The following is a 13,042-nucleotide window of genomic DNA, read 5'->3' as shown; positions in this document are numbered from 1 at the left end:
TTCAGATCCATGTAAAAGTTCTAGTTCTTTTTTTTTTTTTTTTTTCTTGTTACTTGAAATTTGCCCCTATTCTTAACCTCATTCTAACTCCTCTCAACAAGTGTACCACACAACTTATTAAGCTAGAAACCTGGGCACCATCCTTCTTTTCCCTCTTTTTACCCCTCACATCTAAGCTATGAATAGATTTTTGTGTCACTTTCACCTTCAAAATATATTTTAAATTCATTCATTTTTTTCAAGTCCTTCCCCTCCACTCTAGTCCTGGCTGCCACCATCTTTTTCTGAGGCTGATATGATAGTTTTCTTAAAGGTTTCCTTAGTTCCTTAAACTTTGTTTCAGAATGCAATTTGGCATTGAAAGTGCCTTAAAAATTATATATGCTTGGAATCAGTAACCCCATTTCTGCAAATCTTTCTTAAGGAAATTATTTCAAATATAGCAAAGCTTTCTGTACCAGGCTGCTTATCAACTTTGCTTATGATAGTCAGAAATGGAACACAGCCTAAATGTGTAGCAGTAGAGGAATAGTTGCATGGATTATGGTATATCCAGCATGGTGAACCACTGTGTAGCAGCTACAACTTGCTTTTAGAGATTTTATGAACACTTGGAGAAACCAGTGGAACAGTCAGGTTACACAAATGTATATTCAGTTACACAAATGTATATTCAGTATGGCCACAACTCTGTTTTAAAAAAATACATATAAGAAAATACTAAGATACTAACAACTTTTTTTTTTTTTTTTTTTAGGGCTGCACCCGTGGTATATGGAGGTTCTCAATCTAGGAGTCGAATTGGAGCTGCAGCTGCTGGCCTATGCCACAGCCACAGCAATGCTGGATCCAAGCTGCATCTGCAACGTACACCACAGCTCATGGCAATGCCAGATCCTTAACCCACTGAGTGAGGCCAGGGATCGAACCTGCAACTTCATGGTTCCTAGTCGGGTTTGTTAACCGCTGAGCCATGACAGGAATTTCTTAATTAACTTCTTTTATAATATATATTATTAATTTATTCTTTATACTTCCTGCTTTTAAAAAACACCCTGTATTTTGTGAAAATGCTTTAAATCAAAATTTCCTAATCGCCCATAAACTATGGTTATCTCCTCATCCACAGCAGCTTCTCTTATTCAATGAATAGAAAAAAACTATATTTCTGAATTTTGGTTTAATTGGATAATATAGCAGTAAGCAGTGCGAACTTATTTTAGTTGCTGTGGTATGATACCTTGGAGTCATCTGTATCAACACATCTATTCTCAACCAATCTGTCAAGAGATTCTGCCAGTTCTGTTTTCCCAGTATAATCAGAGTCTGCCTCTTCTTACCTCTTGCCATGAACAGCTGTGGTGTGAGCTACTTGTTAACTCCCACCTGGATTATTGCAGCAACTCCCAGTGTCTCCTCTGCTCCTCAGCTCCCTGTGATTTCAACACAGCAGCCAGCATGATCCTGGTAAAGCACAACTCGGATCATACAACTCTTCTGCTTAGAGCCCTCCCGTGGTTCCCACTTTCTCTAAGAGTAAAAACCAGATTTTCTTCAGTGAGTTACTTCACCACTTACCACACTCCCCCTGTGCCTCATGTACCCTGACACACTGACCTAGCTGTTCCTCAGATGAGCCAAGTATCCTCGCAGGACGGGACTTTGCTTTTGATCTTCTCACTCCTTGGAACTCTCTTCCCTCATGGTGGCTCGAATCCTGGAGGTGACACTCTTTTGGAGATGCTGCTAGCCGCCCCTGCTCCCTGTGCTTCTTCCTCCTCTTCCCTCATGTACACAGCCATAGACACACACTTGCTGTTCCCCTTTCCTGCTCGACTTTCCCCACACCCCCTCAGCCAAGAAGCTTACCTTTTACTTGTTAATATCTATCACCCCCTCCCCCCACTTGAATATAAGCTCCATCAGGACAGGGATATGTTTCACTTTTTTTTTTTTTTTTTTTTTTTTTTTTTGGTCTTTTTTAGGGCACAACTGCGGCGTATGTAAGTTCGAAGGCTAGGGGTTGAAACGAGCTGTTGCTACCGGCCTACACCACAGCCACAGCAACTCAGGATCCAACCCACATCTGTGACATACACCACAGCTCACGGCAACGCCAGATCCTTAACCCAGTGAGCAGGGCCAGGTATCAAACCCACATGCTCTTAGATACTAGTCAGGTTTGTTATCACTGAGCCACAGCAGGAACTCTGATTCACTTTTGTTCTATGCAGTATTATTAGCATCTAGAATACTGCCTGGCACATCACAGGCACTCAAGAAAAATTTGCTGAATGAAAAAGTAAAGAGCATCTTTTTTTTTTGGCAGCACCTATGACATATGGAAGTTCCCAGGCCAGGGATTGAACCCACACCACAGGCCACAGCAGTGACAAGAAGATCATTTTCGCAACAAAATTTAATGGTTAAATAAGGAAACTTGTGAGATAGACTTGTAATTATGTTTAAGAACACCTAGAGGGAGTTCCCGTCGTGGCGCAGTGGTTAACGAATCCGACTAAGAACCATGAGGTTGCGGGTTCGGTCCCTGCCCTTGCTCAGTGGGTTAACGATCCGGCGTTGCCGTGAGCTGTGGTGTAGGTCGCAGACGCGGCTCGGATCCCGCGTTGCTGTGGCTCTGGCGTAGGCCGGTGGCTACAGCTCCGATTGGACCCCTAGCCTGGGAACCTCCATATGCCGCGGGAGCGGCCCAAGAAATAGCAACAACAACAACAACAACAACAAAAAAAGACAAAAGACAAAAAAAAAAAAAAAAGAAAGAATTCCTAGAGAGCATATCTTTAGCAATTTGGCATTTTCGCCTTGTGCATTTAAAAAAAAAAAAAAAAGAATAGTAAAATAGTTTTCATTAAATTATCTCAATTCATTATTTGCATAATTTAAAAACTCATTTAATAAGGCAATTTAAATAATGTCCATTTTCATGGTTGTAAAAAATTGGAATCTAAATTACCCAGAATGGTTCAATTCTTTCTTTGTTGTGTGCTAACTCCTGTTCATACTGGATTGTTTCCTTCTGTCTTTGTTTGATACTGTCCTCTTGAACAGGGCCATTTGGAGAAATTTTTTGCTGTCTGGATTCATGGCGTGTATTCCAAGAATGAGTACTATAGTTTCTCATGCCAGACATTCTTGAGTATGATCACTCTGTGACTGATTTTTGCTATTTCTTAGCTATTTCCTAGCCCAAAATAATGGTATGATTTTGAACCCCAAACTCTGGATCCATCACTGACCTGTTTCTTTGGACTTATATAGGTCCATCATTCCTACCATCTCCTTTTTTCCTTAGTGCATGTTTTTAAAATAACTCATCAAAGAACACTCACTTGTAGTTAGGTCTCATTTTATCAACACTTCTCTGACTCTTCTTTTAGGATAGAATTATACTAAATTATACACTGATGTTAGCTGCTATTTTGAGATCAGAAGTTCCCATGTGCCATGACTGCATAATCTGATGTAACATTCTTGGCCTGTCTTGAGTAGTTCAAACTCAGCTATGTTCATGACTTAAAGTAAAAAAGTTTAAACCATAAGTTAGGATAAACAAATTTGTAGTTTGTTTTGAATGTTGCCTAGTATTTTATTGATCTCACCCTTTTTTCTTGGTTTTGTTTGTCTATTTTAGGTTTTGTTCCAACTGTGGGTGGCACAGAGTTCAGAGTTCTTCAGGAGGTTATCCCTTTTACTTTCTACGACTAATTCACCTCCTGGGCCCTTACTTACTCCAGCACTTTCGCCTCATCGTATCTTATCTGATGTGACGCAAGGTCTACCTCACGCTCATTCTGCCTGCTTAGAAGAGCTTAAGCGCAGCTATGAATTCTATCGGTACTTTGAAACTCAGCACCAGTCAGTGCCCCAGCGTTTGTCCAAAACTCAGCAGAAGTCAAGAGAACTGAATAATGTTCATACAGCAGTACGCAGCTTACAGCTCCATCTGAAAGCATTACTGAATGAGTAAGTTTAGAAGTTGTGTAAGGAAATGTTCCCATAAGTAGCAAGCTTCATTCTTGTGCCATTGTGGTTGTGAGTTTGTGTCCTAGCTAAAAAGAAGCAACGACATTGAGACACTCAGCCCCAAGGATGGTTTATAGCTACAAATACAGCAAACAGTGATTTGTAAGTACTGTAATTTTGGGGAGTCATTTATAGTTTTTACTTTTCCTGACTTCAACAGAAAACCTAGAAAACTAGGACAAAAGCAGGGAAGTATTATTACATGTAGTTGAAGAGTAATGCATTACTATTTTTCTCAATAAATGAAAGCAAATTTGGATATTTTTCTGTAGCCCAGAACAAGTTTTTTGACTCCAGTTGAATACTTAAAATGTAACATCCACAGTTTATATTTATCGATCTTCCATTTTGTGTGGTATTTGTCAGTACTCCGCCTTAGTGAAATGTATGGTCCAGTCATTTCGGTGAAGTTTTTCTGTAGCAGATTCTCATAGTATTGGACTGGATGAAATAAATGATTGGGTTCATGTTGTGTTGTAATCAGGGGAAGGTCATCGGGATTTAATGAGTTGAGAAGATTGTAGCTGATGTACTTGACCCTGGATACCAGGTAAGAAGTGGAAGGGAGAGGACAGCAGTTTATTTGGTAAGATAAGAAAATGGGGAGTTCCCGTCTTGGAGCAGTGGTTAACGAATCCGACTAGGAACCATGAGGTTGCGGGTTCGGTCCCTGCCCTTGCTCAGTGGGTTAAGGATCCGGCGTTGCCATGAGCTGTGGTGTAGGTCGCAGATGTGGCTCGGATCCCACGTTGCTGTGGCTCTGGCATAGGCTGGCAGCTCAGCTCCGATTGGACCCCTAGCCTGGGAACCTCCATATGCCGCAGGAGCAGCCCAAGAAATGGCAAAAAGACAAAAAAAAGAAAAAAGAAACAAAAGAAAGAAAATGGGTAAAAGGAACTTGAAGTTTTAGTAAAATCAAAAGGCTAGTTTACTGGAGTGAAGAAGGATGCAATGTACACGGATAGATGATTAAGGTCAAAAGGACACTTGAAGATAAATTTTTACTATTAGTTCAGAGTCTGAAATGTGTATATAAGGTTGATGTAATGGTTAAAGGCATAGGGGAAAAACATAAGAAACTATGAGTCAAGGATGTTCCAGGGGTCCGTTGTGGGCCTAAGAAATCCCTGTCTCCCACAGGGCATATGGGAGACAAGGCATCTCTACTTGAGTGAGTAGCAAAAATTGGATCATCATGAGAGGAAAAGATTTCAGTGAAAAGTTGTGGTAGGCAAATCAGGGTCTATAAAGAAGTAATGTTAAAAAAAAGAAAGAAAGAAAGAAAGGGGCTCCCGTTGTGGCTCAGTGGTTAATGAATCCGACTAAGAACCATGAGGTTGCGGGTTCCATCCCTGGCCTTCCTTAGTGAGTTAGGATCCAGCATTGCCTTGAGCTGTGGTGTAGGTTGCAGACGAGGCTCAGATCCCACATTGCTGTGGCTCTGGTGTAGGCTTGGCAGCTACAGCTACGATTCAACCCCTGGCCTGGGAACCTCCATATGCCGCGAGTGTGGCCCTAGAAAAGGCAAAAAGACAACAAAAAAAAGAAGTAATGTTTGTCAACAGAATCAGAAATATACAGGTCAGGGAGTTCCTGTTGTGGCTCAGAGGGTTAAGAACCTGACTGGTATCCATGGGGATTGGGGTTTGATCCCTAGCCTCGATCAGTGGGTTAAGGATCCAATGTTGCCCCAAGTTGAGGAATAGGTTAGGATCTGGTATTGCTGTGGCTGTGGCGTAGGCCGGTGGCTACAGCTCTGATTAGACTTCTAGCCTGGTTCCTATATGCCACAGGTGGGGCCCTAAAATGTATATATATGGGTGTGATGGAATACATTAGCATGTGGAAAGATGGCCTAGAAAGAAAGAGTGCTACACTGGACGGACATGAAAATGATAAGGGCTTAGTGCCTGGTCAGGAACTCTGGATGATGCATGGAAAGGATGTTTCTTGGGGTGTTTGTTTTTGTTTTTGTTTTTGCTTTTCAGGGCTGCACCTTCAGCATATGGAAGTTCCCAGGCTAGGGGTCCAGTCAATCCGTAGCCACCAGCCTATACCACAGCCACAGCAATGCCAGATCCAAGCTGAGTCTGCAGCCTGTGCCACAGGTTGTGGTGATGCCGGATCCTTAACCTACTGAGTGGGGCCAGGGATCGAACCCTCATCCTCATGAATATTAGTTGGGTTTGCATCCTTCTGAGCCACAATGGGAACTACCTGCTTTCTGTTTAAAAATGAAATATTTGAAGTTCTGTTGTGGTGAAGCAGGTTAAGGATCCAGCATTGTCATTGCAGCAGCTTGGGTCACTGCCGTGGCTTGGGTTCAATCCCTGGCCCAGGAACTTTCAAATGCCACAGACACAGCCAGAAAAAAAAAAAGAAAAAGAAATATTCTTGTATGCCACTGTATGTCACCTTTCAAAATATTTTCACTACAGAGTAAACCCATCACAAACCATCATGTCTGGTTTGTTCTTTAGCGCCACCTCACACAACTGGAGTCATCTAAAAACCGTTCTGTTTCACTTTTCCCTCCCTCTTGAGCTCTTGCTCTTCCCACTCTCCCTGGCTTACTAGGGCTTCACCCTTTAACTGTCCTTCCATCTTCTGGCGTGCTCACTGCCAGATGCTATTTCTGAGGCATATATTTGTTTTTTGGGTTTTGTTGGTTTGGTTTTGTTAATTTTAATGTTATTGGAGTGTAGTTGACTTACAATGTTATGTTCGTTTCAGGCATACAGCGAAGTGAGTAAGTCATACATAGACTTACATCGATTCCTTTTCAGATTTTTTCCTCATGTAAGTTACTGCAGAGTATGGAGTAGATTTCCCTGTGCCATACAGTAGGGCCTTGTCACCAGCCATGCCATACATGGTCGCGTGTATGTCACTCCCAACTTCCCGTTTGATCCTTCCTCACAGTTTCCCCTTTTTTTTACCATAAGTTTGATTTTGAAATCTTTCTATGTTTCTATGTTGTGAACAAGTTCTCTGCACTGGTTTTGGAGTGTAGGGGCTCAGCCTAAAGACTGTGTACAACCCGCTGCAGAAAGGGTTGGCCATGACCGGACCGGTCTGCTTTCTGTCTTTATTTCTCCCTCCTTTCCTCCAGGGCAGCCGAACTGTGTAAAGGCCTCTGCCCATGTGCCATCTAGAGGGAGCTTCCTCATCTTCTGTACGTGCTCAGATTTTCCCATCCTTCGGTGCTACCTCAGAAGGACCTTTTCCTTAGCCGTTCCCGATCTGTACCCATGGCTGGCAGTAACTACCCCCTCTTCTAAATTCTTATAATCCCTTCTTCATCTCTCTGTCATTTTGTGCCTAGATTTAGCCCAGCTTTACAGCTTCTCAGCTGTATAACCTGGGCAAGTTCTTCAGCTCTCTAGACCTAATTTCTCACCTGTAAAATGAAAATAAAATGTTAGTTTGAATTATTTTTTTAAATGATATTGGACTTTCTGCTGTGGCACAGAGGGTTAATGATCTGGCTTGTTTCTGTGGAGATGCCAGTTGGATCCTGGCCCAACGCAGTGGGTTAAGGATCTGGCGCTGCTGCAGCTATGGTGTAGGTTGCGGCTCCAGCTCGGATTTGATCCCTGGCCTGGGAACTTCCATGTGCTGTAAGGGTGGCTGAAAGAGAAAAATAAAAATAATTGTTTATGACATTGCTGATAATGTTTCTGATTTGGCATAAGTTTCTTATAAGTAGGAAATCAGTTTGTAAAATGCCTGGTATGTATACAAGAAATATTTGTTGAATAAATATATGATACTCTTTATAAGCTTTTTTAAAAATTGTGGTAAAATACACATTGTTGTGTAGTCATCACCACCTTTCATGTCCAGAACTTCTTCATCTTATATGCTTATTTCTTAAATAAACCTTGTGAATTACACATTTCATTTTATAGTTTAGAAATCTGTTTCTGTTTTTCTTTATTACTCAGGGTAATAATTCTTGAGGATGAACTTGAAAAGCTTGTTTGTACTAAAGAAACACAAGAACTAGTGTCAGAAGCTTATCAAATCCTAGACCAGAAATTTAAGTTGATTCAGCCCCATGTTCAAGCAAGCAACAATTGCTGGGAAGAGGCCATTTCTCAAGTGGACAAATTGCTACGAAGAAATACAGATAAAAAAGGTACCTACGAGAGAGTCGTTTTGGTGTACTCATCAGACATGTTTCCCCTTTCCTGACGAGATTTTATTAGCTGTACTTCTTGTCTACGTGATAAGACTGACTTGGCAAAAATTTCTTAGTTTACTGAAAAAAAAAGTTGAACTCAACATGTACAAACTGACACTGAATAGAAAGTCTTGGCTCTTATTTTTATAAATAAAAAATGAATATGATTTGAGAATGCCCTGAATCATATACCTTTCTCTTTTTTCTTTTTTTGGCCATGGCCATAGCATGTGAAAGTTCCCAGACCAGTGATCAAACCTGTGCCACAGCAGCAACCAGAGCCACAGCAATGACAATGCCAGATAGCTAACCTGCTCTGCCACAGGAAAACTCCCATATACCTCCTTTTAACAAAATTTAAATAAATGAATAGGTTTTAATATCATTAATCCATTATTAGAACTTCCAGAAACTCTTTTCCAGTTAGTGTAATAACGAGTTTGATAGTCAGGGGCCAGAAATAGAGTTTATTTTTAAGATAAAATACTTCAGTCGTTCGGAAATAGTATTTAAATGCCATAATTATGTAGTACTAATATTACCACTTAGTACTAAGTGTGTTTAACAGTAACATCAGAGTGCCTTGTACTGCTAGGTAAAGAGGCAGTCTTGAAATTTTCTGTAAAACTGCTTTCCTTTGGACCCAGATTTTATATTTTTTATTACTTTCACTAATTTCATTGTAAATGTTTGGCATATTAATTTTTAAATTTGTGCTACAAGTCAATACCATGTTTATCCCTTGGAACTTTAGGATGAGGTTAATCAGATTTATGTATAGAAATTGATGGCTGCCGAAGGTGATTAATGCTTTATCGTCCTGCTGGTGATTGTTTTACGTTCTTAGTAAAAGTATTAACTTTTTATCTTTTTTATTCTTTTTTTTTTTTCCTTTTTGCAGCCACACCTGCACTATATTGAAGTACCTAGACTAGGGGTCAAATCAGAGCTGCAGCTGCCAGCCTACACCCACAGCCATAGCCACACTGGATCTGAACTGCATCTGTGACCTATGCTGCAGCTTGCTGCAATGCCAGATCCTTAACCCCCTGAGTGAGGCCAGGGATTGAACCTGCATTCTCAGGGACACTATGTCAGGTTCTTAACCTGCTGAGCCACAATGGGAACTCTATCTTTTTTTTTCTTTCTTCTTGGCCATGCCCTTGACATGTGGAAGTTCCTGGGCCAGGGATCGAACCCATGCCAACCTGAGCGACCTGAGCTGCTGCAGTGACAACACCAGATCCTTAACCTACTGTGCCACAAGAGAACCCCAGTTTTAACTTTTTTCAAAGGAAATGTTAACGTGCTAATTGATAATACCAATAGATTTCCTTTATTTTGAAAATGTGTATGGTGAATAATTTTTTTCTCCAAAGGTTAAATTTGCCAAGGATTTTTAATCTGTGCAAATATTTATGCACATAAATTTTTTGATAAGACTTAACTCTAGAGCTTTTAAGTACATTTTCTATATTAGAAACTCTCTTTAGACCACTGAATGTTAAAAGATGCATCCATTCACCCCTCCCTTAGCATAGTCTGAGATGCTGAATCTTAGGTCAGTTGCTAAAAGATGACTGTTAAAACTGACTCCAGATCACTGGGCAGGTGATAAGCCCTTTCTTGATTATCCTCTGTAGACATGTTTTTTGCTCATAGGTGATAATGATATGAAGTAAGATACAAGTATTCACAAGCTTTTCTAGCTAAAATGCCCATAGTAGCCATGGCTACACAGCTTGAAAAAAATTGTTCATTGGAATTTTTTAAGAAACAGGTGCTTCAGTTAGCCGTATCTTTTTTTTAAGTTATTTCAAAATTATAGAAATATTACAAGAATAATTCTAAGTACCCTTCATCCAGATTCCCTAATTGTTGACATTCTACCACATTTGCCTTATCTTTCTGTGTATCTGGTCTATAAATTCTTTTGTGGTATTATTCTGAACCATTTAAGATACATACATGGAACCCTACTACCTTTAAATATTTCTGTTTGCATTTTTGAAAAACTCACAGTATACCATCAAAATCAGGAAATAGCCCAAGGGTCCTTCAGCTGATAAAGAGATAAGCCATTATACCCATCCACAAAGTGGAATACTACTCAGAAATAAAAAAAGAAATTAGCCACTGATGTATCATTAAGATGGAGGATACACTATGCTAATCAAAAGAGAAAAGAGGCAGACTCAAATCACCACATACTGTATTCCTTTTTTTTTTTTTTTCCGGTTGCTCCCGCAGCATGCAGAAGTTTCTGGGCCAAGGACTGAACCCATACCACAGCAGTGACCCAAGCCACAGCCATGACAACACCACATCCTTCACCCACTGAACCACCAGGGAACTCCAGTAATTCCATTTATATGACATTCTCAACATGATAAAATTTATTAAGAACAGAAAACACATCAGTGGTTACTGGGCGTTGTTGGCTATGGAGGGGGAGGAACAGAGTATAAAGAGGAAGCATAAATAAATGTTTTCAGGTGATAGAGCTGGTCTGTATCATGATTGTGGTGGTAGTATTGATTCCATGGCTCTAATTTGTCTATACTCATAAAATTGTATACCCCCAAAAGTGAGTTTTATGAGTGAATAAAATAAATTAGCTTAAAATTTTTTCACCCACTAGTTTTAGCATCCATTGGTAGTTCTTGCTTTAATTGGATATTACTGTCATGTTTGCTAAATGATAATTTTTAAATTCCATTTCCCTTTTCCACTTACTGGTTGATGTGCTATTATAAGGTTAAGCATCACCCTTTGCCACTTATTTACTTATTTATATCAGTATGGATGTATGGATCCTTATTTTATTCAGTAAATCATAGTATGTTATTTTTTATTGTTCTCAGGTTGTCCGAAATTTGGCCAGACAGAGCCCATTCAAGGTGGTTCATGTCACCATCATTCTTTGAATACTTCTTTGTCTTATATTTTCCTTGCCTCCAGCCCTAACATCAGCCTTATCTCCAAGAAGCCTTCATTTCTTGAAGTGGAAAATGCCATTTAGAAATGAAGGTACTAGGTATGCTCACAACCACTGGGATGTTATTCCTTTTACCGCTTCTCAGTGTACAGAGCTAAGAGATACATCTGTGTATACACATGTACACAACATCTGTCTCTATTTCTATATCTGTCTATCCATATGTTATAAACCATGAGTTCATACCAAAACCTCCAATTCAATTCCAATACCACGCAGTTTATTCTGGCCTCCCCCTTTCTGTATTTGTTCCTCTCTTTTGTGATTATGAGCAGTGTGGCTCTCACTAGTTTCAATATATACACTTACTGAAAAGTTCCCTGGTGGTCTAATGGCTAGGTTATAGTCTTTCACTGCTATAGTCTGGGTTCAATCCCTGATCTGGGAACTGAGATCCCACATCAAGCCGCTGCACTTTAGTCAATTCTTTTTTTGTAACCAGTCACCTGACACTATGGGCTAAGGCACATTTCTGCTGATTCACACATGCTGAGAGTTCTCATCCTGTAGCCTAGTTTGCTTTGACCACACCAGCTCATGTCAGCTGAGAGTCTTCCTCAACTCAGGTCCCAAACATTTATCGATCATTACTCTTGAAAGGTAAAGATCTAAAAAAAAAAAAAAACCACCAAAAAACAAATCTAGAAGCTTAACCCCCACTTTTTAAAAGTAGAGAGATAGTGGTAAAAGATGGATATCCAACTATGAGACTAAGTAACCCCAAGATTAGAAGCCCAGCACCAGTTTTAAATAATTAATCAAAGTTAAGCTCACCTGGATGATCTTTTCAGTCTGTTTACTTGTGAAATTCATTTCCAATTCTAACTTCTCCTGGGAATAAAAATAGTATAAATGAAGTGCAAGATTGAAGTTTGTTTTTTGTAGGGAAGAGTGATGGTCTATCTCGGGCCTGTTTCTATGCCATGAACAAAGTTGACTGTTCAGTGAGTATTTATTAGAGTACCTACTGTGTGCCATATACATGGTAAGGTTAAAAAGGGGGAGAAAAAACAGGTTTTCTTCTCTAAAAGTTTGATTTAACTTAAATTGTAAGTCTACTGGTGTTACTCTTGTAAACTTTAATAGATGTTCGCTCATTTCCTTGTTTCTTTGTAAGGCAAAGCGGAAATGGCATGTGAAAACCCACGCTGTACTATGGTACCCTTGATGCAGCCCACTCTACATATTGCAGACAAAGATCCAATCCCTGAGGAGCAGGTAAGGGTGCAGATTGCCCTTTTCTTCCCTGAAGGAGAGTTTTACATACAAAACTTACCAACCTTTCTCTGGAAGTGACGTGGATAACTGTTGAATAAGTTGTTGAATTTGTATTTTTAAAGAGCTTCAAAAACACAATACAATGCATTGAACTTATATAATATTAGTTCTTAGTGCTTTGAACCTGAATCCATTGAATCTGCCAGCAGATTTTCTTGTTTTTATCTAACTGTCCATTTATTGGATACTCAAAAGTGATTAAACACATTAAAAACTAGTGCATTGGCATGAAAAGATGCTCATCATCGCTAATTATCAGAAAAGTACAAGTCAAAACTACCATGAGGTACCCTCTCACTCTGGTAAGAACGGCCATCATTAAAAAGTCTACAAACAATAAATACTGGAGAGGGTGTGAAGAAAAGGGAACCCTCTTACACTATAGGTGGGAATGTAAATTGGTGCAGCCACTATGGAAAACAGTATGGAGGTTCCTCAAAAAAATAAAAATAGAGTTGCCATATGATCTAATAGCCCCACTCCTGGGCACATAACCAGGTAAAACTATAATGTGAAAAGATACATGCACCCATATG

At 39.8% G+C, this 13,042-nt stretch overlaps 1 protein-coding gene across 32 annotated transcripts in view; it reads left to right on the top strand.

Moving 5' to 3' along the window:
• VEZT (vezatin, adherens junctions transmembrane protein) overlaps window positions 1–13,042 on the top strand; it is a 69,376-nt gene that overhangs the window by 50,132 nt on the left and 6,202 nt on the right. For 19 of the 32 annotated variants that reach the window (XM_003126713.6, XM_084957538.1, XM_005664249.4 and 16 more), the window contains 3 exons: window positions 3,653–3,984; window positions 7,992–8,185; window positions 12,346–12,446. In XM_003126713.6, coding sequence (XP_003126761.2) covers window positions 3,653–3,984; window positions 7,992–8,185; window positions 12,346–12,446 — 627 coding nt within the window. Of the gene's footprint in view, window positions 1–3,652; window positions 3,985–4,528; window positions 4,595–7,991; window positions 8,186–10,480; window positions 10,589–12,345; window positions 12,447–13,042 lie in introns of all 32 variants that reach the window. The other 13 variants (XR_014804350.1, XR_014804351.1, XR_014804348.1 and 10 more) reach the window with 3 other exon arrangements.

This window comes from Sus scrofa, chromosome 5 (assembly GCF_054392235.1).
Source record: "Sus scrofa isolate SSC_HxYL_T2T_F1_AM1 chromosome 5, Sscrofa_HxYL_maternal_Yorkshire_Landrace_v2.0, whole genome shotgun sequence".
In the NCBI taxonomy this organism is placed as follows: domain Eukaryota; kingdom Metazoa; phylum Chordata; class Mammalia; order Artiodactyla; family Suidae; genus Sus; species Sus scrofa.
Note: the sequence above shows the minus strand (reverse complement) of the source record. Positions and strands in the feature narration are given on the sequence as shown.